The 25,699-nt window shown below is 47.0% G+C and overlaps 1 protein-coding gene across 5 annotated transcripts in view; it reads right to left on the bottom strand.

Moving 5' to 3' along the window:
* ADD2 (adducin 2) overlaps positions 1-25,699 on the bottom strand; it is a 108,428-nt gene that overhangs the window by 13,031 nt on the left and 69,698 nt on the right. For 4 of the 5 annotated variants that reach the window (XM_087436601.1, XM_004435570.3, XM_087436602.1 and 1 more), the window contains 11 exons: positions 24,939-25,090; positions 24,430-24,510; positions 20,543-20,692; positions 18,704-18,847; positions 16,705-16,803; positions 11,738-11,914; positions 6,496-6,753; positions 5,530-5,649; positions 4,574-4,663; positions 2,485-2,632; positions 1,005-1,130 (listed from right to left, as the gene is read on the bottom strand). In XM_087436601.1, the coding sequence (XP_087292727.1) occupies positions 1,005-1,130; positions 2,485-2,632; positions 4,574-4,663; positions 5,530-5,649; positions 6,496-6,753; positions 11,738-11,914; positions 16,705-16,803; positions 18,704-18,847; positions 20,543-20,692; positions 24,430-24,510; positions 24,939-25,090 (1,545 nt within the window). Of the gene's footprint in view, positions 1-1,004; positions 1,131-2,484; positions 2,633-3,060; positions 4,664-5,529; positions 5,650-6,495; positions 6,754-11,737; positions 11,915-16,704; positions 16,804-18,703; positions 18,848-20,542; positions 20,693-24,429; positions 24,511-24,938; positions 25,091-25,699 lie in introns of those variants that run through there. The other variant, XM_087436604.1, reaches the window with a different exon arrangement.

Here is a 25,699-nt window from a genome sequence, read left to right as displayed (position 1 = left end):
CTAATGACATGGTTCTCAACCTGGACTGCACATTTTTTAATTTTATTTATTTTGTATTTTTTTTTTTTTTTTGTGAGGAAGATCAGCCCTGAGGTAACATCCATGCTAATCCTCCTCTTTTTGCTGAGGAAGACCGGCTCTGCGCTAACATCTATTGCCAATCCTCCTCCTTTTTTTTTTTTTCCCTCAAAGCCCCAGTAGATAGTTGTATGTCATAGTTGCACATCCTTCTAGTTGCTGTACGTGGGATGTGGCCTCAGCATGGCCGGAGAAGCGGTGCGTCAGTGCACACCCAGGATCCGAACCCGGGCCACCAGTAGCGGAGCGCGCACACTTAACCGCTAAGCCATGGGGCCGGCCCCCTGCACATTTCTTTAGATTCATCTGGAAAGATCTTAAAACTCCAGGCTGCACTTCTCCCCACTCCCACCTCCAGACAATTGAACTCAGAACTGCTGAGGGTGGGACCCAGACAGGCATCAGGAATTTTAAAGCTCTCTACATGATTCCAGTGTGTAGTCAAGGTTGAGAATGACACCGTCAGCCTCACCTGGGAGCTTGCTGGAAATGCAGAGTCTCAGGTCCCACCCCAGACCTACTGCATGAGAATCTTCACTTTCACAAGATCCCTAGGTAATCTCCATGCACAATAAAGTCTGAGTACTGGGCTGGGGCATCTAGAAAGGCCTATCAACCAACCTAGTCTGAGTTAGACATGAGAAGGCTGTGGGTGAATCATGAACTTCTTCATCAGTGCTTAGACCAGGCTTAAATTGTAAGGTGTATTGTCACAGCCTGTGAATGAAACACGCTTAAATTTGGTAACTCCTATTTCAGATTCCCTAGAAATAGCAGAGGGAAAGCTTTTCGGGTAGGGGGGCAACACCTGTTGAGAGGCAGGGTCCCTATAGTGTGCACACCTACCCCACCTTCCATACAGACCCTTTTCTCAGCCTGTAGATGCACCTCCCTCCCTCCCTCCCAGGCTGCTCAGCTTGACTCACCGTCTAAAGACTTGGAGGGAGAGACCGCGGGGCTCTTCGTCTCGGACTTCACTGGACTCTGTGCTGGAGAAGCAGGTGCAGACTTTACAGGTGAGCCAGGCTCCTCTGCAGCGGTTTCTTTCTCTCCTGAAAATACAGAAAACCCCCGCAAGATAGAGGTCAATCAGGGGAGAGACAGGCGAGAGAGAGAGTGCTTTCTTCTACTTGGTCTTCATTTCTCTTGGCTGAAGTTAGCTGCTTCCACTAACCTTTTTTTAATTTCTGCTACATCCTAGGGGAGGCAAATGGGAGGAGTCAGAGTCATGTTCTGTTTCCCCCATCAAAGAACATCCACCAATGGAATATGTTACCCCTGATGTGGACGGCAAGACTGCAGGAGAATTCCTGCCCATGATTTGTTTGCATGTAGCTCACTTATTATCTAATTTATCTAATTCACATGTTCAGTCCAGACAATCCCTAGAGATAAAAAGCACCCTATTTTTACATCTACTTTTTTGATTGGCACATGAGAACTCCAAGCAAGCCAGCAACGGTTCTTCTAGTGTCTGCTTTGTGCCTAGGAAGAGAGCTGGCTCTGGGTGGGGAGAGGGTCGTGGAAGAAGACCCTTCCCTGAGGGAATGAAAGCCTAGCCTATGGACAAAACCAAGAGCTGAATTCTATGTCTCAGAGCTCAGGTGCTCTTGAAGCAAAGAGACGGGACAGCTCAATGGAGCGAGTGGGGAGGGACAGAGAGGGCTTCCTAGCTGGAGGGGGGTTTGAGATGGAGCCTGAAGTGTAGATAACTTCCCATCAGGCTAGCGGAAAACGGAAACCATGCCCGGAAGAGACAACAGCATGAACGAGGGCATACAAGCCATCATGAGGACGAATATTTGGGAGTCAACATGGAGAGATGGGCTTGACCGAAGATTCTGAAATAAAGAAGGAGTAAGAAAAAGACATAAAGGAGTCAGCTGGTGGAGAGTTTTGATTGCCAGGCTAGGAAGTTTATACAAGATTTGATAGATAATTAATTATAATAGTCATAATTATTATCTTATTAAAGCTAACATTTATGTGGTGTTTACTGACCTAAGCCATATTTACAGGCACTATGCTAAGCAATCTACAAGGATTAACTCCTTTATACCCAGGTGAGGATCAGATGAGGTCGTGACGGCACTGTGTAACTGCTGGGCACTGAGCAATAAGGGGTGTTATTGTGATTAATAGCATGATGCTAATAAGAATATTATTTGGTGACGGGGCAGGAAGGTCAAATTGAGAGTACGACAGAGAAGAGAGAAAGAGAAGCAAATGAAGATTTAAAATGAAAGCAAGCCAAGGCCAGATGGAGGGCCCTGCCAGAGGGAAGACATGGTTCCAGGGCAACTGACCAGGGGTGAGCATTGCTGGTTGCTCTGCTGCCTCTCTGGGTGCCCCCCAGGCTCTCTCCGCCACCCTGGAGATCCCCAGGGGTGCCCTGGGGTTATTTACCGTCCAGTTCTAGTTTCTTCCTCTCCACCTCTTTCTTGTACTCCTCCAACTCCTGGTCAGTGAGTTGGCTGAAGGGGTTGGGCACTGTCTCCTCTGTCTCATCTTTGGTATCTGCATCGCCCTTGGACATCAGCTGGCTCTCTGTAGACTGAAAGTTAACCACAGAGTGTGTGTCGCTCTCTGAACGCCGCAGTTGGGGCCCAGGCCTGAGCTTCCTTTCAGACTCATGTGGCTACCAGGTCTTGTTAGGGACAGCGTGGCATGCCCCTCCTTGGAAACAGCTCAGGGCCTCAGGGTAGTTGTTGTTCATTCCTCCCCATGGCTACCTTACCCCAGACCCAGATTCTTTGCAACTGACTGGATGAACGCAGAGGGTCCACCCTCTGCCCCGGAAATAAAATCAAAGGATGCTCCCAAGCAGAAGGAAGACACACCTTTATTGCAATCCGTCCTGTGGACATTTGCAAGCTGTCACTATGCAAATACTGTCAGCGGCCCAAAGTCAGTCAGCCAAAACCCAGCAAGCAAAGCATTGGCTCAACCAGCTCCATGCCAGCCATTCCCCACCATGCCCCTCCCCATCCCCCAACAGCAGCACAAGCCACAGCACACAGCAGTAAGTCACATGCAAGACACACAGTGGCTTCAGTGTTCTCAGTCCAGACTTAGTCCTGTTTTGCACACAGTCATAGATTACAAGGGGGCCCAGGTCCTGAAGCTCAGGTCTTCAACCCGTCTGTACTGCAGGTCCCTGCAGGGACACTGGCAAAATCACTGTATTTCATCACCTCTGTAGAGCCCCTGGCTCTGGGGAGCTCACCAGCTGGGCCTTGTGTAAGCTTCAGGAATCCTTTGATCCCTCTAGCTCAAGACAGGGACTAAAATTCAGACTCCACAGTCCTTTTTGCTAATTCAGCACCCTCATCTCGGCCTTTGAGAATGCAGTGCTCTGAAGCTGAGGAGGAACCAAAGAAAGTGAACCCCAGGGGAGGTGAGCCTGGAGCAGCTGGCCCACACCACACACTCCAGGCCATCTTTCCCTGGTCCATCAGGTCTTCTGATGATGGGCCCATGGGCTCCTTCCAAAAGAGGGGCAGCACTGGGTCTATCTTAAGGAATCACTGGGTTCAAAAAAAGTCTAAGACCAGGATCCCAAGAAGAAGGACTCCAAAGAGTACTTAGTATAAATGGCAGAGTTTTTAACAATTTTGCTCACTGTATTGAACTCTCACCTCCCCCAGTATCATGGGGTATTTCTATCCTTGACCCTGTGGCACATTTGGTGCTCCTCATCTTGGCTGAGTTGAGGTAGGGCGGAGGTGGGTGTGATGACATAACCTTCACATGTTCCCCGCCAATGGGCACCCACCTTGTGGGCTGCAACCTGATCTGAAATCATTACATCACCTCAATTTGCTCTGCAGAGAGGAATGGTTCCTGTATTTCCTCCCTTATCACTGCTAAGGAAGATACCATGCCCATTGCTACTTTGCAATGAGCAGCAATGATTTCTAAAAAGAGCCAGAATTCTGATCTTCACCCCTTTTGCTAAGCACTAGACAAAGTGTTCTATCATGGAAACAACTTTACACTTTCTAACTCTATGTGGGTTTACGTGGGCAACTAACTGCCCCTTACCATCCAGTCCTTATATACATGCCTCCCCTCTGAGAGCACATGAGCATCTTTGCAGAGCTACAGCCTGATGATGCCGTATCCACACACAGAGGCCAGAAATGCTCTGGGCAGGCAAGCCTGGAGCGGCTGGGAGCTGCCAGCCACACTCCTGTGATCCCCACTTTGCAGGACACTAAGAGAGGGCAGAGTGGAGTTCCATGGGGAAAGCACGGAAGTCGGCATCACTCCTGTGGGCAGGTTGGGCTGCTGCTCCCCCACCCAGTGCCCACAGGGGACAATTAGAGACGTCCCCGGTCCTCACAGCATCCGTTTTGCAGCAAAAGCAACAGCGCCCAAGATCACAGGGAAAGGTGGGCATGAGGACTCAGGGGTCCTGCTGCCCAGCCCCAGGCACTGAAGACGCAGAAGGCAAACATGTTTCCCCTCCAGACAGGGGCAGCTTCTGCTGTACCGGACTTCGGCTCTTCTCAGCAATAACGCTTGCCAGGAGCTGGGACTGAGGCCCCGCTGACTTCACATCTTGTCGGTTTTGTTCTCGAATCTGTATGGAAAGGGAGCGGGAGAGTGAGCTAGCTGTTCAGTGTCAGAGTATGGAGTTTTGAAGGGGGGCATTCCCAGGGCATACTGGTGTCCAGTGTGGTCTGTGACTTGGGTCTAAAAAGGTCCTCCAGTGGTGGCGGACCCAGTCTCCTCTACTGCTAACACGGTATGTCCACTCTGAGACAGGCTCCATGTCTGTCTCAGAGTGAAAGAATAGTTGATGTAAAACACCAGATTCTCATTAACTCTGAGAGGGTGATTGTAAGAGGTGAAGAGTGAAATGAGGCACAGTAGCTCCTTGAGGGAGATTCTCAAATTTTAATATTCCTGAGGCCCCTGAGGAATTTGTTTAAAATACAGATTCCTGGGGCCACCCCACAGCTATCAAATCTGAATCTCTTGGGGGGAGGGATGTGGGGTGACCCAGGAATCTGCATTTTAAACAAGCACTTCAGAGGGTCCTTGGACCACACACTGAAACACTGTTCTGTGAGCATCTCTGACCTATTGGAGGTGGTCTGCTACAACTTAAGTTTTTAAAGTAACATTAGAAATCTAAGGGAGTGAACTGTAAAGCAAAGGTGGAGAAATAAATGTAAAAGATTTTAAAATCTTGAAAATGTGTCAAAAAGCATAAAATCTGTAAAACTCAACTTGTGGGCAAATCTCATCTAAAGCAAGCACCTCTCTGTGTAAGAGGGTTATAGGACCACAGAAGTACAGCAGGTAGCACAGTGCCTAGAATATGGCCAATAAATGGTAGTTTCTTTCCATTTCCATGCCAAGAGGCATCTGCGATGTTGGTAAGTCGGCGCATGCTGGGGAACCCCCCACGCTTGAGGGAGAAGAGATTAGCTACCCCCTTACCTTGTTCCGCATGTCCACCACTTCTTGGGGGTCAGTATAGAGAGGCACAAATTGGTTTGGGTTTTCGATCCTGATTGGCATGCCACTGCTGGATTTCTCCACCTCGTCAGCCTTCATCCACTGAACACACACAAGGCCAGGTGGGTAAGACAAAGGAATATGGCCCATGCATCCTCCCCAGTGGTCCACCCCATGAGATCTGGGCCAACCGGCCTACAAGGAAGGTCAGCAAGCCTATCCATACGTGTTCTCTCCTCTTGGGCCTCTTTGATGTCTGTCTTCCTGAGCAGAGAAAGGCAACAAATGACGTGGGTTGCCAGGGAAGGCCCCAGGTCACTAGCCATCAAGAACACTTAAGTGTAGGTGTCAGAACCTTGGTAACCAGCTTTGACAGACAGGCAGCCACTTGAGCTTCAGTATTAGATGACTCATTGACGTTAATTTGCAGGGCTTGTTGTTTTTGTTTTATTTTTTTTCTTTCTTTATGAAGAGCTATTCTATTTGGTTGCAGGCTACCTTTAACGTTAATGAAAAATTAAGACTCAGGGTGTGTGTGTCAGAGAGAGAAGAGTGGAGAGGACAACTTAATAGAAATGAATATCCCACCTAACTCCTGGGTTTGCCTCAGACGTGTACTTCAAATCTTGGATACCTATCCCTTGAATTTCCCAGAAGCCCCCTCTGGATGTGGGAGCAAGAAGCAAAAATCAATTGCTCCTGGCTTTCTGCTGCTGGGAGTGACCTGGTCCAGCCACCCTCAGGACCCAAAAACTCAGCACAGAGGTGCAAGAAACAGGTAATCAGAGGCTCCGTGGGCATGAGCAGCTGCTCCCAGATGCCCAATAGGAAACTCTAAGGGGAAACTGCACTAATGCAGGCCCAGGTGAGGTTTGTTCTGTTTCCCTTTTAAAGCTGCTTAATCCACAAATGTAGTGGGGCATTCTCCTTCCCCTCTGCCCTCCTTACTGTGGTCTTGGGCCGGGGGCTGCCCATGCTCCTCTGGACCTCGTCAGCCACGTTGACTCGCAGGTAGGTGTTGGGCGTGTTGAGCCAGCGGGTTTTCTCCTTTTGCTGCTTCTGGGCGTGCTGCCGCAGGGTGGGAACTGGGGTACCGTCCTCCTCAAACACGAAGGCGGTGACCGTGGCTGGAATCTCCACCTCACTTTTGTGTTTGGTTTTCTCTTGAACAAAGGGGTAGCGGTACGTGTAGCCTGTTCTGTAACCCTAAAAAGGACAAAAATAGAATCACTTATTGAGGGAAAAAGGGTCTGTATGTGCCTGCATGCACAAGCACACACCCACACACCCACTTCGCCCTCTTCAGTTTAAACCTAAATCTCCATAACATAACCTGGGCCTTGCCACTCTTCTGGTGTATTTCAGAACGTTCCCTTGTCTTGGGTCCCGAACTCCTGTCTTCCTCCACCCCAACAAGCCCTCTGATCAAGGCTGAGAAAATCCCTAGAATCTTGCGGATCAGGCAGAGCTCCGACTTTTCCTCTGGTCCAGTGGTTCTCAACCCTGGCTGCACATTGATATCACCTGGGAGTTTTAAAAATGGTGATGCCTGGGCCCACCTCAGAGTTGCCCATTTCGTTGGACGGTGATGTGGCCTGGGCTACAGGATTTTTAAAAGCTTCCCAGCTGACTTGAATAGTCAGCACTCCCTTCCTCAACTCGGAAGCTTCTTAACTATTTCCCTCTTGGAACCCCAAAATCTGACTCCAGAACATCCCTGTCTCCTAAGTGAGACCATGTCCCACTAAGGCGGAATTGACTGCTGCTCAGTGAGAACACATCAGGAATCCCGTCAGCTGTTGGAGCAATTCTCGGTGCTGCTATCTTCTCCGTTTTTTAGAGTGGCACTAAGATATTTTTCTGATTATAAAGAAAGTACAGACCCATGCAGAAAAATTAAGCAATATAGAAAACATAAAGAAAAAAGGTTTTATGCAAAATCTCATCCCCAGAGACAACCACTAAAAATCTTTTCCGTCATCTCTCTAAGCATACATATATGTGTGCGTGTATGTAAATATATATGTAATATACAATTATGTAATATTATATTTATATATTATATATAAAACAGTAAATAAATGGGGCCGTACTACATAAACAGCTTTTTTAAAAAACTGAGATGTAATTGACAGATAACATAATATTTGTTTCAGGTGTACAACATAACGATTCGATATTTGTGTATATTGCAAAATTATCACCACGATGAATCTAGTTAACATCCATCACCACACAGTTACAAAATTTTTTTTCTTGTGATAAGAGCTTTTAAGATTTCTCTTAGCAACTTTCAAGTATACAATGCAGTCTTGTTAACTATAGTCACCATGTTGCACATTACATCCCCATGACTTATTTATTTTATAACTGGAAGTTTGTACCTTATGACTCCCTTCACCCATTTCTCCCACTCCCTGGCCCCCTGCCTCCGGCAACCACCAATCTATTCTCTGTATCTGAGTTTGGGTTTTGGGGGTTGTTTTGTTTGTTTTGTTTGTTTTGTTTTTTTAGATTCCACATTTAAGTGAGATCTTATGGTATTTGTCTTTCTCTGATTTATTTCACTTAGTATAATGCCCTTAAGGTCCATGCATGTTGTCGCAAATGGCAAGATTTCCTTCTCTTTGTGGCTGAGTAATATTCCATTATATATATACACTACATTTTCTTTATCCACTCATTCATCATTCATCGATGGACACTTAGCTTGCTTCCATGTCTTGGCTATTGTAAATAATGCTACGTAAGCCACTTTATAAGTGCTTTCAAGCAGTTAGAGATTTTTTTCACAATATCGAACCTATAAACACACAGCAGTCTTTAAACAGCTGCATAATATGTCAATGAATGGACATATCATAGTTTATATAACCAATACGAGTGGACACTTGGTCATTTTCAAACTATTATAAACAATCCTGAAATGAATATCTTTACACATTTTTCTTTAGGCAATTAAATGATTCTCTCCTTGATATAAATTGCTAGAATGAAAATTACTGGGTCAAAGGGTACACATTTTTATAAGTTTGTAGATATTTATTATATCCATCTTCCCAAAATGTTTAGCCAACCTATACTCTTACCAGTTGTGCTTGAGTTCCCAATTCTTGTCTCCCTTCCCCCACATTGAATATTGTTAAGGTTGTAAAAAGATCTTTGGCAATCAGATGAGTTAAAAATATAATCCTCTAATTTTAATTAATACTTTCGATGCTCTTGTGTTGGGGAAGACCTTGCTCTATTTTGGATTACTAGTAAAACTGGATTTTTTTTTTATTGATGTTTTAATGGTTTCTAATATTGTGAAATTTTGGGTTGTACATTTTTGTTTGTCCATCACCATATATATGACTCCCTTCACCCCTTGTGCCCACTCCCCACCCCCCTCCCCCCACCCCCACTGCCCCTGGAAACCACAGTCCAAAACTGGATATTTTTAATTACATTTAATGGCCACTTGAATCTTTTCCCTTGTAAATTGTTTGTGTTCTCGGTTCATTTTTCTGTTGTGATGTTTATCTTTCGCACATTGATTTGTAATATCTCTTTTTACATTAAGGATATTAATCTTCTGACTGTCAAAATATTTGATGTTGCAAATATTTTCCCCCCTAATTTGTCTTTTAGCTTTGTTTGCAGTGGGGGGAGTGGTTTATAAAAGAGCTCATTTTGAATTTAAATGTAATCATATCTGTCAATATTTGTCATCATGATTTCACAACTTTCCTCCCATGCTTGACAAGGTATTCCCCAACACAAAAGCATCAAAAATATTAACCTATGTTTTTTAATCCCTATATGAGTTTACTTTTTATCTTTAAATTTTGGTAAATCAGGAATTTATCTTGTTGAAAAGAGTGAGGTAGCAATCCACCTTAGTTTTATTTCCCAAATGGCTAGTAGTCTATCTGTTTCCCACTGCTTTATAAGATGCCCATTTGTCCTGTGCCAAAGTCTCATCTATGTGGAATCTATGTCTGAGTTTTCTAAGCTGTCACATTGATTTGCGTGTCCTCTCTGCACTAATGTTCCTCCATTTAGTTACTAGAGCTGTATCACGCTCCACCACGTGGTGGGACAAGCATCCTTAATTAATCCTCTTTTTATAGGATTTTCCTAGCCATTCTGAATTTCACATGGAAGAACATTTTGCTAAGTCCTTATGCCTTCCCCCACTTTTGAGAGAATTACATTGAATTTATCGACTAATTTTGGGAAAGTGACCTCTTTACCCTATTAAAGCTTTCTAACCAAGAATAAATTATAGCTCTTTATTGATTTCAGGTTTTCTCTGATGTCGATTGGTAAAGCTTTACAGTTTTCTTTAAAAGAAACACAAGAGCATTTCTTTTAAAGAAAACTGTAAAGGTTTAAAAGGGTTCCACTTAATGTTTTATGATTTTGTTCCATGTGCAAATTGGATTATTTTCTCCCATTACTATATTTTCAAATATATTATTATATTATATAAGATACAAAAAAAGCTACTAATTTTTGTACACATTTTCATAATTGACCACTTTAAAATGCACTCATTATTTATAATATTTTTTCCAGTTGATTCTTTTGGACTTTAAAGGCATATAACCATACTATCTATAAAGAATAGTAATTTTTTCCTTTTGCAATTTTTATACTTCTTATTTTTATGCCTCACTGCTTTGGATTGAGTTTCAGTATTATTCCAGAACAATATTAAATAATAGTGTTGAGAGCAGGAATCATTGTTTTATTTCAAAATGTAATGGAAATACTTCTAGTGTTTTACCATGATAGTGGCTCTTGTTTTGAGAAAAAATCATTTTAATCATGTTAAATAAGTGTCATCCTGTCATACTTAACAGCTATCTCTTTTATAAATTGATACTAAATTTTTATCGAATAACTTTTGATATTTATTAAAATGATCTAAAGGTTTTTAACCTTTGACTTGTTAATATCATGAAATATATTTAAGAGATTTATAATATTAAACCATCCTTGAATACTAGGAATGAGCCCTCACTTGGTTATTGTGTATTATTATTCTAATGTTATCCTGGACACTATCTGCTAGTTTTCATGCAGCATTTTTCATCAACTCAAAGTAAGATTGGTCTGATCGTGTTATAATTGTTATGGTGTGCAGTCCTTCATTCATTCTGCTCTGAAACAGTTTAAATAGCCTAAGAATTGCCTGTTTCTTAAAGATCTGAAAGAATTCCCACATGAAACCATCTGGTCCTGGTGCTTTATTAAACATAGATGACTCAGCACACAAATATTAATGGGAGTTGTATTTTCATTGTGGATGGTACCTTTCATCATTGTAAAGTGACTCTCACGGTCAGTCTAGTAATAAAGTGGAGATGATTTGGAAGAACTGGAGGCAAGAAGAAAAGGATTAATTATTTCAGTGACCTAGACACAATAAAGAGGGGCCAAGGTAGCAGCAGTGAGGAGGCGGAAAATGAATCGGATACAGAAATGTTACAAAGATAGGTTTCATCTTTCACTTCTCTGAACAATCAAAGAAGTTAGAGTCTCTTCCTGCAATTAGCTCTTCATAGTACATGCTTTCCTGTTGTTCTTGAATTGTCTCCTGTTTATGTCTCATATCAACTAAATTGCTAGCCCCTAGAAGAAGGAAGAATGTCTTAAAATTCTTTTGTATCCTTTAAAGGATCAGCCCACTCCTAGACACATACCAGTTAACTCCTTACATGACTGATTCATTCAGTCATTACAATAGGATATTGTTATAATGCTGCTCACCAGGAATAAGGAAATTAGTGGTATTATGTGTTTTCTGCATCAAAGTCATGAAATTAGAAAGAAAGGCAGAACTAACTTCAAAAGAGGAGTGAACTAAGCCACAATATAAGAGAGGCTCTGTGGTTCTGATTTTTACTGGATTACTACTTCTCCCACCAACCAATGTCTCCTTACCCCTTCTCCAAAGAGCACCCTGCAGGTATGATGACATCCATAGCCCTTCAAAGGGGGTGGCAAAGGCCATCGTTTAAGAAAACTCAACTACTATTAGAATGACCACAAATTCTAAGTCAAGTTGCCAGTCAACGAGGCTTTAACAACTTAACCATGATGTGGGCAGTCCTCATGCCTACCTAATGCCTCGTACTGACTGGTGCTGGGGGCTAAGCCTCAATGGATTGGCCTGGAAGGGCAACAGCAGGAGACTCACCAGGTTGTCCAGCATCCTCATGAGGGCCTCAAACTCATGCTCCCCGAGCCTGCTCTTCTGCATGGGCCCGAAAGTGCTCCCTGCCCACTGCACGGAGCCCACCTCATGGGGTCGGTGCTTCTCCTGCTCCAAGAGGATGAGATTCTCCACTCCCCCGGCGCTGGACAGAGCGGACACCTGCAGCAAAGAGCAGAGAGGCCTCAGCTCATGTGTGTGTGTGTGTGTGTGTATGTGTGTGTGTGTACACACATAGACCTGTGCACTGACCTATGCTCGTGTGTGTGATCAGCGGGGATCACAGTGCGAGTGGGGATCAGGAAAGATTAGAAACAGAAATGTTTGGAAAACTGATCTGCATTTGGCTTTTCCATCCCAGAGGAAAAGCCACTCCAAACTTGTTGGTCATGCACCCATGTCCAGGGAAAGAGATATTAGTAGTTTCTTTCTTAATGTCAGTTCTTAGAAACTATAGAGAAGAAGGAAAAAGCAAGTGTTAAATCTTAAGAATAAAACAATACAGAGGACTAGAAAGTTACCTGGGATACAGACCAACTTTGAATTGTGATTATTTCTGGGGAGGGTGGGAGGATGAGATCGGAAAGGGCTCTAAGGGGACTTCAATTCTTGTCTATAATATTTTATTTCTTGAAGAGGAAAAGATCTGAAGCAAAAAGGCTATTAATATTTGTTAAATCTGAGTGGTGGGTGGCGGGTGTATATTATATTATTCTCTGCATTTTTCTATGTGTTTGAAATATCTCCCACTAAAAAAAAAAGTCACTTGAAAGAAATAGGCTGGCTTCTAGGCCAACAAAGTATGAGCATAGCCTGATGGGCTGAATTAACAGGTCTAAAGGAAGTATGCATCCTCCGTGATGGGGTTAGTCAGTCAAGGAAACCCAGAGAGGAGGCAGAGGACATCTGAGAGTGCACAGTGGGGACAGTGTAGGGCTTGGGTACCTGTCACCAATGGACTTAGAGTGCTTGTCCCACTGTCAAGGCTCCATGGGGAGGGGATGATACAGGTGCTTACAGACAATGGACTTTGAGTATTAGGGCAAGAGGTGTGTGTGCACAGCAGGCAATTTTAGAACTATCCTGAAAAACATTCATTAATCTAACTAATCTCCTTATTTTCTAATTGCATGCTCATCTAATGGTACATTCTATTTACTCCTGTATCTGCCACTCAGATTGGTTATGATTTGGCCTCCTGGGTAAGTCCAGCTACAGAGAGAGACGGTGGTTTCCAAGTACCCTAGGTAGTGAGCTAGGGGTTTTGCACTGCACGTCAATACACTAGCATTCTGATTAATATTTGATATCCTGCATAAGCCTGCTTATTATGGGGGAATTGCTCCAATTATATAAACTTTCAGTGTTCCAGGTTTGTGACATTTATTTTTTGTTACTGAAAACGAAAGGATGCAATTTAGCTTGCTGACTAACACAGGTCTATGTGTTTGAATGCTGAGGATCCGGGACACACCCTGGAGTGTGTTAAATTCACCGTGTAACAAATGGCCCCTATGAAACTTCTTGGAGGTCAGCCAGGCCACCTTCCCAAGGAAGCAAGAACACTCATTTTCCATGCCCTCTTCATCCAAGACATGTGTCTAACTGAAGGCTCCATTTTTATCTTAAAAAGATGACTCCACATCCTGGCAAAGACAGAGACCTTAGAGGTCATTTATTTCATCCTCCCACCAAAAGTAAGAGTCCTTCTCCAATATCCCTGGAAGGTGGTCAGCACCACGCTCAGGGAGGCAGCCTATTGTGCTGTTGTCCAAGTGTTAGGAGGGTTACAGTGAGTTGATATAGATTACATTGAGTTGCAATCTACCTTTTTATTAGTCCATTCACTGGTCCCAGTTCTGCTCTCTGGTGCTGTGTTTTCTAATTCTGAAGTGCTTCACACCCAGCACTGAGGCTGAGCGCACGGGAACACATTTGCAAAAGTAATGAATCCCATGGGGCAGGCCCAGTAGTGTAGTGGTTAAATTTGCATGCTCCACTTCAGTGGCCCAGGGTTTGCAGGCTCGGATCCCAGGCGCGGACCTATACACCACTTATAAAGCCATGCTGTGGCAGCATCCCATATAAAGTAGAGGAAGATGGGCACAGATGTTAGCCCAGGGCCAATCTTCCTCAGCAAAAAGAGGAGGATTGGCAACAGATGTTAGCTCAGGGCTAACCTTCCTCACCAAAAAAAATAAAAATTAAAACACTAGTGAATCCCAGCTGGCTGATCAATTACCTAGTTCATCCTGGACACCTACCTGGCCAAGGCAGGGCTTCAGCCCTGGGACCCGGAAACCCTGACTTGAACTGCCAGCTCCCTGAGGAGAGGGCCCAGTCTGTCAGGTGACCTTTCCCAATGACCCTTACTGCCCTGAGAGGCAATGCAATGTAGTGTTTAAGGACATGGACTTGAGCACCAGACTGCCTGGGTTTAAATCCTGGCTCTGCCACTTACTTGCTGTGTGACTTTGGGCAGCTATTTACACTCTCTGTGCCTCAGTTTTCTCATCTGTAAAATGAAAATAGTAGTACTTACCTCGTGAGGATTATTTAAGGTAACATTTGTAAAGCACTTAGAATAGCACCTGGTGCATAGGGAGTGCCATATAAATGTTTATAATAAATAAATTCTGAGGTTTTACCATGGAAGGCTGAGGAGCAATATCGCCTAGCAACTAGTCTTTCATGGAGGGGAGAGAACTGCCCTCGACCTTGCAAGAGCTGCCTCCTCCCACTTCCCTCTTCCCCCATGGGTTTCCATGGCGATGGGTAGCAGAGGGAGAAGAGTTGCCTGAGCTTCATCCCATCCGCCTGTAAGCAGAGCAGGGAGCTGCCTCTCTCAGCTGGGGATGACCCAGTTTCCTGGAACCCCAAACTGATGGGGAGCAAAAGAACACTGTGCCCAGGAGAACAGAATAGGCTCTTAGCCTTGAACCACTAAAACGACCATGGCCATGTTTGCTTGTTTGCCAGTGTCACCAAGGGAGAAAACTAGGCCCACGATGGAAGCAGAACTTCAGGCTGGCCATTTGACCAGAAATGACCCAGCCACGGCCGCAATCCCAACAGCATCTGCAGACTGCCGGAACCTGGGATCTTCCATGCCTTAGACCACCCACACCTCTGGTCTTCCCTGCCTGTTTTTCTGCCACACCTTCCAGCATCATTTCTCACCTCTAGAAGCCTCTCTGCTCCACCAGCTGAAAAAACGCCACTGGAGCTTTTCTGAGGGTTCACTGCCTCCATCCTGATGCACTTGAACAAGGTCACATCACACCAGCCCTGACTAAAAAGAAACTGACAGCAAGCAGGGCCAAGAGAAGCAGCTGGAGGACTGTCAGGGCCAGTGGCTGGCAGCTCTGCCCTTTCATCTCCCCAGTGGCTAGATGGCCATCCTGCCTTTGGTTAAATTGCACAGTGGCCATCTCTGAGGGTCTGGAGCTTGGGAGCGGTGTACTTCACCATGTGGGGAGATACATGGGCATCTCTCTCCACTCATTTTTAGGGCTCTGCTGTCTTTGCAAAGAGATAAGAGCTGTTTTCTCGTGGAAGCCTCTTCTTCAGAAGGAAGATGGGGAGCTCTTAGGAGCTCAGATGTGAGGAGGGGAAAGTGGGCATATCAGAGGCTCTGCCGGGTTCTAACATCACTCAGGGGTCAGAGCTCAGGGCCACCATCACTGGTTGGGGGTAGGGAGGCCACCACATCAGAAAGGCACCGCTTTGGTCCTGTTCTACCTTCTCCATGTTCTCCTGTTCTGACCACTGCTGATTTCTTTTGGTGAGGGGAGTCTCATACCACTTCCTCTACCCCCTCTTCATCACTGTCTTAACAACTGTCCTCTCAACATATTCCTTTAAAAACCACTGAGAAAGGTACCACTTGTAGAGCCTCCACTAGCGATGCCTCTGGGATCCTCCCATTCTTCCCCCAAGAGAAAGGCAGGCCTTCTCCCTCGGGGTGCTGCTCTGGCCAGACCGGCCAGGGGAGGGCAGACGGGACCCAAAAGGGCCCGGATAAGAGCTGACTCATCCTGGAGCTGCTAGCCTCCCCTTCTGTCAATTGAGTCCTAAAAAGACCATCAGCAACACCTCTCCTTGCCTGCAAGGCCCTGTCCTCACAAGCACTCTATAGGCCTCACATCTGCAGTTGAGGAAATGGAGGCTCTCGGAGAACAAGTCCCTGACCCAAGGGCACACAGCCCAGAGCTGGGGACCCCTACTCACCCCTGACGGCTTGCCACACTGAAAGGAACAAAAGCAGCGTGTGCTTGGCTTATCCAACACCACCTTGTTATCTAATAAAGCTGTAGGATTTGAATTTGGACACAAACCTCTAGGTGCCCCATGATCACTGACACTCCCCACCCACCCCTCACCCTATCCCTTGGTTAGAACTTCATGATGGGCTCCCTGGACATCACGTTGGGGTTTCCCTGGCGTTAAGGCCAGCCATGTCAACACTCCACTTTGGCCTGCTCTCCACTCCTCTTTCTGGACTTGACCACGGTTCACGATCTTTGCAAACTAGCCCTCTCCAAATAGAAAGAGAAAAGAAGACCTACCTGTGTGGTGTCTGTTGGGCATAGCTAGATGTAACAGGCAAACCCCAGGTAATATATGAACATGGTAAGAACTTTCATATGCCCTATGATGGGTTCTCCTGCTGTCCAATTGATGAGCCCAGGCAGCTCCCCATCCTGGGCACTGACCCCCAAGAGTTGGGTGTTGGTTGTTAGACAATGGTGATAAGTTTTTTAAAGCTAAAAAACTGATTCTAAGTGTGAAACTTTAGAATGATAAGGTGGTGCCAAGGCTTTAAAAGCCAAGAGAAATAGGACAAGGCTTTTAGAGGGCTGGGCTCACAGGACTCCCCAAATCACAGCCAACAGGGCCACTGCCTTTGCCCACAGGCCCCATCAGAGCCACTCCCCAGAGAACTTGCTCACCTGTATCTCACAAGCAGCCTGCAGGTGGAAGACCTTATAAAACGCCTCCTCTACGGTGTCACCTAGAGCAACCACTCCATGGTTTCTTAGCACCAGGATCTGTAGAGGAGCAAATGGCCAATTAAACTGTCAGCCTTTGAAAATTGAATTAAGAGGGAGAGATTTTTCATTTTATTCAGATCAATTTCCATATCCCATCCTGGAGTCCCCCCCCAACTCCTTGCTTATTTCCCTGTACAAACACCCCAATGCTACCCTACATGTGACTTTAAGAAATAGAAGATGCTTTTTAAAACTGGATTAAATAGCTTGGTGGATTTCTTTGGGCAATGCCTGGATTTTTAGGCCTTGGAGAGCTTAGAAATCTGAAAAACTGGTGCTTGTGCTAAGTGAAGGAAATTAGTTGACGTCCAATATGAGAGTCCAACCTCAAAAGCAGCCTCTTGCGCCTGTGACTTAGTTAACTTGGGAGTCAAAACCGAAGGGGGTGGCTCTCTGAGGGATGGCTCTGCAGAAACAGGTGGTCATGTCACCTCTCTGGATCGCAGGTTTCCTCTCCATGAACTCAATGAGGCCCTGGCAGCTCGAAGATCCTACAGTTCTATGAAAGAGGTTGTAGTGACCTTCTAATCAAACTCACTGTTTTTACAGAAGAGAAAATAGAAGCCTAAAGAAATGGAAAGTCTCCTAGCTAATTAGGGGCAGAATCAGAACTAGAACCCAGGTATTCTCACTGTTGGTGCTATGTTTCTGACTCAGTCAGGGGCAGGTAGGTAAAAGGGGGGAAAAACACAGAAATGAATTTATACCAAGAGCCTAACTCTCCAAGGCCCAGGTGCCAGAAACTCCTCTTGGTTGGTTTTATCCTCAAAAATTCTCTGAAATCAGAGGATGCCCACCTAGGAGCTGGGACACAGATCCATGTATCAGACCTGTCCTTGCAGACCTGGGCTGAGGGCTGGTGGCCTAATCATCATACCCTCTCTTGCTGAAAACAGCTTGAGCTTTTCCTTTCAAAGGCCACAGAAATGGAAAGGGACAATGACTCTGGCCCACAAATGATTCTGCAGATAAGAAATGCCTCTTCTCTCAAATTCTTGTAGCATTTCATAAATGTGAACATCTCATCCCTCTCCAGGCACTGCTAATGAGGCTTTAGAGAATGTCAGGAGACAGCGGCAGGGATTTCTCCTCTATGTCAGAGATGGGAAGACAGGGAGTCTCAGATGGGAAATGACTCAGGTGGTGAGCACCTTTCGAGGATAGGAGCCAGCGTTCATCAACCCAGGCTGGGCTAAGAAACTTCTCGTACTAAGCTGACCACCCCTAATTATGTGCTGTTATAGAACACGTCTTTAGACTTAAACCAAACAATAATGAGAGTCTCTTTTTCTCTATCAAGTTAGCAAAAAAAAAAAAAGTGATAACACTCAAGCTTGGAGAGATCACAGGGAAACAGCATTCTCACATACCAGATGTTGAGGGGAAGAAAGGGCAATTTGGCAATATGAAGTAAGAGTTTTAAAACATGCATCCCTAGGAATTTATCCTAAGGAAATCATCTCAAGCATACACAAAGATTGAGCTGAAAGGATTTTCATCGCAGTGTTGTGTATATCAAGAGAAAATTTGGGGGGAGAAAAACCTTCCAATGTCCAACCATAGAGGACCGTTCAGATAAGCGGTGGCACAGCCATTCATACAATGAGGTATAACTTAATAATTTAAAATAGTGACACAGAAAGTATTTAATAACATACAAAGGTGCTTACTGTATATTGCTAAGGGAAAAAAGGAGAATATATTTTATGATCTTAGTTTTGTAAATATATGTGAATATATTTGGAGTGCGCACCAAAATCTCAGGGTAGCGTGACAGAATTTTATTTCATGTTTTATGTGCAACTCCTAAACATTGTCTAATGAACACGTGTCACTTGTGACATTAGCTTTTGACAGTCCCACCCCGGAGCATCTTCCCAAAACAGCTGAGCCAAACCTTGCAGGTGGGTCCAAGGCACTTCTGCAGGCTGATCCGATCCGCTTCCTGCTCCATTTCACCGTTGAAGTCATAATAGGCCATGTCCCCCAGCAGCAGGGCATTGTGGGAGACAGGCAGGAGGCCCCACTTCATGGCTGACACCTTTAGTGAGACGACGAAATGGTTAGCACCTGCAGCTCCCGCAGCCCCTCTGTCACCATGTTTGTCCCTTCCTCAGAGTGGCACAGTCAAGTTCTACTCAGGGGACTGGTGTGGGGAGGAAGCAGCACACGAGAAAGGCTCTCCCTGTGGACTAGCTCCACCTGGCTGGGTCTTGCTTTCTTGCAGCTCCTCTACTGTCTTTCTTTCTTTTTTTTTTTTTTTTGTGAGGAAGACTGGACCTGACCTAACATCCACGCCAATCCTCCTCTTTTTGCTGAGGAAGACTGGCCCTGGGCTAACATCCATGCCCATCTTCCTCCATTTTACGTGGGACACCACCACAGCATGGCCGGAGAAGCGGTGCGTCGGTGCGCGCCTGGGATCTGAACCAGGGCCGCCAGCAGCAGAGCGTGCGCACTTCACCGCTACGCCACGGGGCCGGCCGCTCTACTATCTTTCCATCACAGTTTTCACAGTAGCCACGTCAGTATGTCACCTTCTAAAACTGCTGCAAAGAATGCACTCGAGAGAGCTATTGCTGCTGCCCACCCCCCTCTTTGCTCTTGGCCTAGGACTCGGGGAAGAGGCAGGGGTGGTGGAATTGGCATCCGGCTGGGGTGAAGCAGGGCCCAGGGTCTCCCGGGGTGGGTTGGTGCAGACCCTCAGCCTTGAGGTCAGTGCAGAAACAGCCACAACTCCTCACTAACAGGGAGGCCCATTGAGAAGCCCCATTTTACTAGCAACGGGGCAATATAAGTGCCAGGGCACAGGGCTAAAACCTGTTGTACCCCCCATACCCCATGCCCTGACTGTTATTAAAAGCAAGGAGTGTGGAGAGCTTGAGGAGAGTCCCTTGCCCTCCTTCACTCATTTTGCCCCACACGTAAGTCTGGGCTTTGCAGAAATGGACACTCGTCACAAATACATCATCCAGTCTTGGTCCAAATTCTGGAAGGTCTGAGTGCTGGTAACTGGTATGCTTTGCTGAGAAAACCACAGGCCGGTGACAAGTCTGCTTTGCCCCTGTAGGTGTGTGGCCTGAGGGTCAGTAATATAGGCTGAAGGTTGAGAAAGCACCCAGAACTGGTTGTCTGCTGTCTTTCCAAGTAACATTGCAGTGCCTTAGGTACACATGGAGAAATTATCAGAGACACTTAGGAGACAAGCTGCTCCTTGAGGGTCTTCCTCCTACTCTCTTCCAGTTTTCCTTGCTCTTTTCACCACCTCTCAGCCCACCCTGGGCTATGAAAAGTGGGCAAGTCCAGGTTCCCACCATCTTATCTTCAATCAAGATCTCTCCTTGCCAGAGCTGGGCTGTGGAGGGCAGATGCCAGCCCCTGGCCCAACAGAACTGACCTGAGTAGAAACTCAGGAGGTGCCGTCACCTGGGTAAGTGGTGCCAGTAGTGTATGTGACAGGGTGGAGGATGCAGTGGGGCAGACATGACACATCCTTACCTTATCTCTCCAAACCAAGACTTCCATAGCTAGAAAAATGGAGAGGATGAGAATTCCCATGTCAGGTGTTCCCTCTCCTCACCTCGGCCTGAGTTCCAGGAAATCTTTCCAGAATTGTTTTAAATGATGAGATTGCTACTAGTTGGGGGGCTTATGTCTTTCCTCGGGGAGAAACGGGTACCCTGGGTCTGCCGCCGGCCTCAGGGAGTGAAGTGCTGGCCGCGGGGCTGGCACTCACCGCTGCCGTGGCCGGCGTGTGCAGGTGGATGATGCAGCGCACGTCGGGTCTGGCTGCGTAGATGGCCGAGTGCAGACAGAAGCCTGTGGTGTCCACAGGGAAGCAGCTGCTGCCTTTCTCCACCACCTCTCCCAGGATGTTCACCTTGATCTGGGCCAGGGAAGAAGAGAGACTTATGGCCACGGGGCAGGCAGAGGCCCCTCACTCCCCTCTCCCCAGGTGGACCAGCACACGCCGACCCACCTGCGTTCACTCATCCACCACACTGTGAGCTAGGTCTGTGCCTGGTGTTGGGGGAAAAAGACCCGGTTCCTGCCCTCAGTGAGCACCCAGTCTAATGGGGTGCACAGGTGATTATAACTCAGCATGAACCATGCTAGAGTAGAGTTTCTCAAACTTTACTGAGCATAAGAATCACCTGGAGAGCCTCTCAAAAGGCAGATTCTGATTCAGTAGGTCAGGGGTGGAGCCTAAGAGTCTGCATTTCTAACAAGTTCCCAAGCAATACCTATGCTGCTGGTCCAAAGACCACACCTTGAGTAGCAAGGTGCTAGAAGAGAGTCATTCACAGAATTCTCTAGAAGCAGATAGGAGGAGTCTTTATCCCAGTAAAATAGGGGGATCAGAGAAGGCTTCCTAAGGGAAGTAACATCTAAACAGAGCCTTTTTCTTTTGTTTTTACTTTTTATTTTGAAAATTCTTTTTCATCACATACAAAGGGAAAGAGAATAGTATAATGAACACCCATGTACCAATCACCCAAAAGCTAGGTCTTAATGGACAAGTGGAAAGTAGTCCCTGGTCTTATAATCCACTATCGACTCCAAGTAGCTAGTAGGTGTCATGGCTAAAAATCAGACACTCATGTGTGAGTGTGTGCATGCCTGTGGGTATGCACACAATTGCTGGTGGCTGTGGCTGGCCTGGCACACAGGCCATGGTGTTCCCTGCTTAACATAAGCAATCTCACAGATCATCATCATCAGAGAAGGTCACTTTTGACTATGGCACAGCAAGACAAAAAAACCACTCCTTAATCACGTCTAAGCACAGACAAAACACCGTGCAAGCACAAAAATGACCAACACCCCCCCTCCTGGCTAACAGGAGACACTGCTGCTGCTGCTTGACGAACGGCAGCTTCAGCCCCTCGCTCCATTTCCCGCCTGCCTCATAAAACTGCCCTCATAAAACAGTGCACTAACCGAGGCAACATCTCCTTCTTAGGACCCTCCTCCAAATCCTGAAACAAGTGCCTCCTAACACCCTCTTACGGAGCACGCCCCTCGGCCCCCCAGTGCAACCTCCCCGCAGCTGGTAGTTAGCCTAACTTATTGACCACGCGTCTTCCTGGGCATTAACAAGCTAGATTTTAGTTTCTAAAAATCAGAATAGCTTTGGCCCTTAACACTGCAGCACCATGACATCCTGAATGCAGCACACAGGGCAGTTCTGCAAACTGCCCCCACCCCCATCCCAGAAGGCCCAGGCAGACAGGACGGTACCCAGGGAAGGAGACAGACTCTGGTGTGGGGAAGGGACATGCTCCTGACACCATTTGCTTATGCACAAGCATCAGTAAGATGTTCAACAAATCCCCCCTACAAAATTCTATTTTAAGTGAATTTTACAGAATGAACATGACTTCAAAGTGGCTGACCCCTGGAAATGGCAGCAACTCTCCCACCTTGGGTGCCTTAAACCTGCGAATGTCCAATGCTGACCCCTGGTTTCCCTTCAACCCAGCTCCCCCACTTCCTCAGACATGTGGCCTGCTCAGAGTCCCGTCTCTGGGATGGTCTCTCGGATCTCGTGTATTCCTTATCTCAGCCTTGGATGTGTGATCTGTTGTCACTCAAGACTCTCTACAGCCTAATAGGACAGCCACTATCCCATATGGTGGCTTCGTACAAGTGAGAAAACAAGTACCCCCTCTTGAGGACAGCCTCAGGGGCACAGGGCTTGGTGTGTGGACATTGCCATTGTGCAAATTCAAAAAACAAGCCCCGTGGGCCAGCCTCGGTGACCTAATGATTGAGTTCGGTGCACTAGTGGCCATGCTATGTCGGCAGCTCACATAAAAAGGAAAAAAAAGAGGAAGATTGGCAATGGATTTTAGCTTAGGGTGAATCTTCTACAGCACACACACACAGAAAAAAAAAAAGCAAGCCCCATGCCAGGACACATTTAGTGAGTGGAGCACAGGTTAGATTTCACCCTCTCCCATCTCACTCACTGGCCAGGCTCCTTCCGCAGTGCACAAGCCATACAACCATACACAGCAACCCTAACTCTACACACACACCCTGAACGTGTCATGCCCATGACTCCCAAACCTGTACCTCTAGGCCAGATGTCTTCCAAACCCAGGATAACCAAATGCCAACCAACTTCTCTCTTGAACACCCCACCAGCTCCTCAGACTCAACCCTCCACCCCCAGCCCAACTGATCACCAGGCCCACTAAGCCTGCTGGCCCAGAGTTTCCTTCCTGGGCTTAAAGCAATAGCCCCAACTAGTTGTCCTGCAGTCAGTTTGCCTCCCCACTGCTGTCAGGGTGCAGTTTCTACAACGGAAAACCTGATCACATCACTCACTTGCCTTGCATGTCCAGCAGAATGAAGCCAAAGTGCTCTAACGAGGCCTTCAGCGCCATTTATCATCTGGTCCCCGTCCCCTTCCCAGCCTCACCTCCAGATACCAAATACATGCACCAGACTCGGTCACTCGCTGTCCTCTAAGTGCACCGGGATCTGGCCTGCATCTAGGCTTGGCGTGCTCTGCATTTCTGCTGAAGACACAGTCACCTCTGCCCAGCCTCTTCCTGCTGCCCTGGTCTAAGTCTGCTTATCCTGTGGGCTCCTGAGGACTCCCTCCTGCAGCACCGTGTCAACCTAGAAGCTCCTCCTTTGTCCCATCCACTGCCTTCAGCACCTGCTGGGCTCGGTGCCCTTCCCCAAGCTCCACAAGCTTCCCTCGTCTCTATCAGAACACTCTTCACTCTGAGCTCAATCGCTGATTACCTCGCCTGTCTCCCCCGACCCGAGCAGAATGCCTGAAAGACAGAGCCTGTGCTGTCCTTGTGTCTGCGGTCCCAGTCTGATTCAGCCATGACTTCCTTGAGTGGCCCTGTGCAAGTCACTTACCCTCCTGGGCACCAGTGTCCTCTCCGCCTGTAAAGTGGCCTTGGCAGTCCTCGAGGCCCTGCCGTGCACAGATACTCTGTGACTTTGTCAGCCTGCTCTTTTAACTGAGTACCTGGACTCAACCTCTGAGAGTGTCTCAGGCCCAGCAGAGGCCCCAAGGTGGTGTCCCCCTCTCAGGCGCATGGCACAGCAGCCGCAGCCCACACATCTAAGAAACATTGGGCCTCTTTTACCTCTAAGACAGTCCCTTCTACTGCTTTCCTCCTCCCACCCAGAAATCTTTCCTGAGTGAAACCAAAACTTCTGGAAGTTTCTTCCTACCACGTGTAAAAGGAGCAGGAAAACTGAAAGGGGTCTCAGAAGTTATCTCTAGTGACACCGGCACTAGACGAGTCTTGCATTGCTTTGGGACAAAGCATTGGCTCTCATCCTAATGTATTCCCCCACTCAGGAGGGCCTCCCCACTCCCAGCCTTTGTGGCCCAATCCCAGGCTCAGAGGACTCCAGGTCCATCCTCCCCCTCCCCTCCCTCCTACTGCGCTTGCTGTCTGCACCTCGCATTTGGTCTATTGGTCACTCAGTTTGTTTTGATGTGCATGTCTTCTCTGCCCCACCAGATCACAAGCTCCATGAGGGACAGGACGGCAGTGGCTAATCTGGAAATGACCTATCACTGTAGGAGCAGAGGGGGTGCTGTCACTTCAATGAGGAATGGGCAATGAGATGCCAGACTCTACTCACCAGGCTGGATGCTGTGACTTCGCAGCAAGAAACTCCCTTAGGGCTAATCAGGAAGTGGTCCTGCTCCTTGCTGACTCTCAGCTGGAGGAAAAACACATGCTCTCGGTGGCAAGGAGGGAGAGGGGTCATTTCCAAGGACACTCTGCTTGAGTTCCCTCTTCCCCTGAATCCACTCACCCAAATCTTCCTCCCAAGAACACTTATCTCCCCCCCAACCCATGAGAGATGAAGAGGACTCAGCCTTTATTTGGAGCTGGGGAAACAGAGCTACAAGAGAAATCTCCCAATGGTTAAGGGTAGCCCTAGAAATAGGATCCAAGTGTTTCCAGTTCTTCATCTTATTTATTTCAGGTGACCACAGCGGTTAGAGAACTTGGAAGGGCTCATCGCATTTTGGCCAAAGGCCACCAGCGGTGCCATGGCCATGCCAAGGGTCAGGAGTTCTCCCTTTGAATTTTGTGGGCGCCCCAAACGCAGTGCCCCACCCCACTCCAAGATGCTATCCTCACCGTGACGTAGGTGTCGCTCAGCTGGGCCCAGCCATAGAGGTCCAGGAGGCGGTAGACGCTGCTGATCTTGCACCGCATGAGCCGCTCCCCCTTGGCCAGGTTCAGGGAGTCAGCTGTGTGGAGGTCATTGATGGGCGTCATCATGGAGAAGTCTGCAGGGGACAGGGCAGGGACGAGGCAACTGTCAGGGTCAGGGGCTCCCGTCTGCCCCTGCTTCCTTGTCCTAGTCCTCTCCAAATTCTCACTGGCACTGCAACTGCACAAGAGACTTCTGCAGGCAGGAATCCAACATCTTCTGACCCTTACCCAGGGAGAGAAAACCCATAGAATACATAAAGTCCTCTACTTATCCGGGTAAGAGCAGCACTGCTTTTGGTCAAAAATGTGGCAAGACTCAAGGCCACAGAATGCAGCGATCTCAGAATGCCAAGCTTACCATAAATCCTAAAGATGGACATTGAGTTAAAGCAAGAATAACTTGCTGAGTGGAGATATGGGTACACTTCATCAGTTAGTTTTTGTGTGTGTGTGTGTGAGGGAGGTTAGCCCTGAGCTAACATCTGTTGCTAATCCTCCTCTTTTTGCTGAGGAAGATTTTTGTGGAGGCCCCAAATGCAGTGCCCCATACACTGGGCTCTGGGCTAACATCCGTGCCTGTCTTCCTCTACTTTATATGGGACACCGCCACAGCATAGCTTGACAAGCGGTGAGTCGGTGCTCGCCCAGGATCCGAACCTGCGAACTCCGGGCCACCGCAGCGG

Source organism: Ceratotherium simum, chromosome 11, assembly GCF_057802395.1.
Source record: "Ceratotherium simum simum isolate JZ-2026a chromosome 11, ASM5780239v1, whole genome shotgun sequence".
NCBI lineage: Eukaryota > Metazoa > Chordata > Mammalia > Perissodactyla > Rhinocerotidae > Ceratotherium > Ceratotherium simum.
The sequence above is the reverse complement of the archived record's forward strand: the minus strand, read 5'-3'. Positions and strand labels throughout refer to the sequence as shown.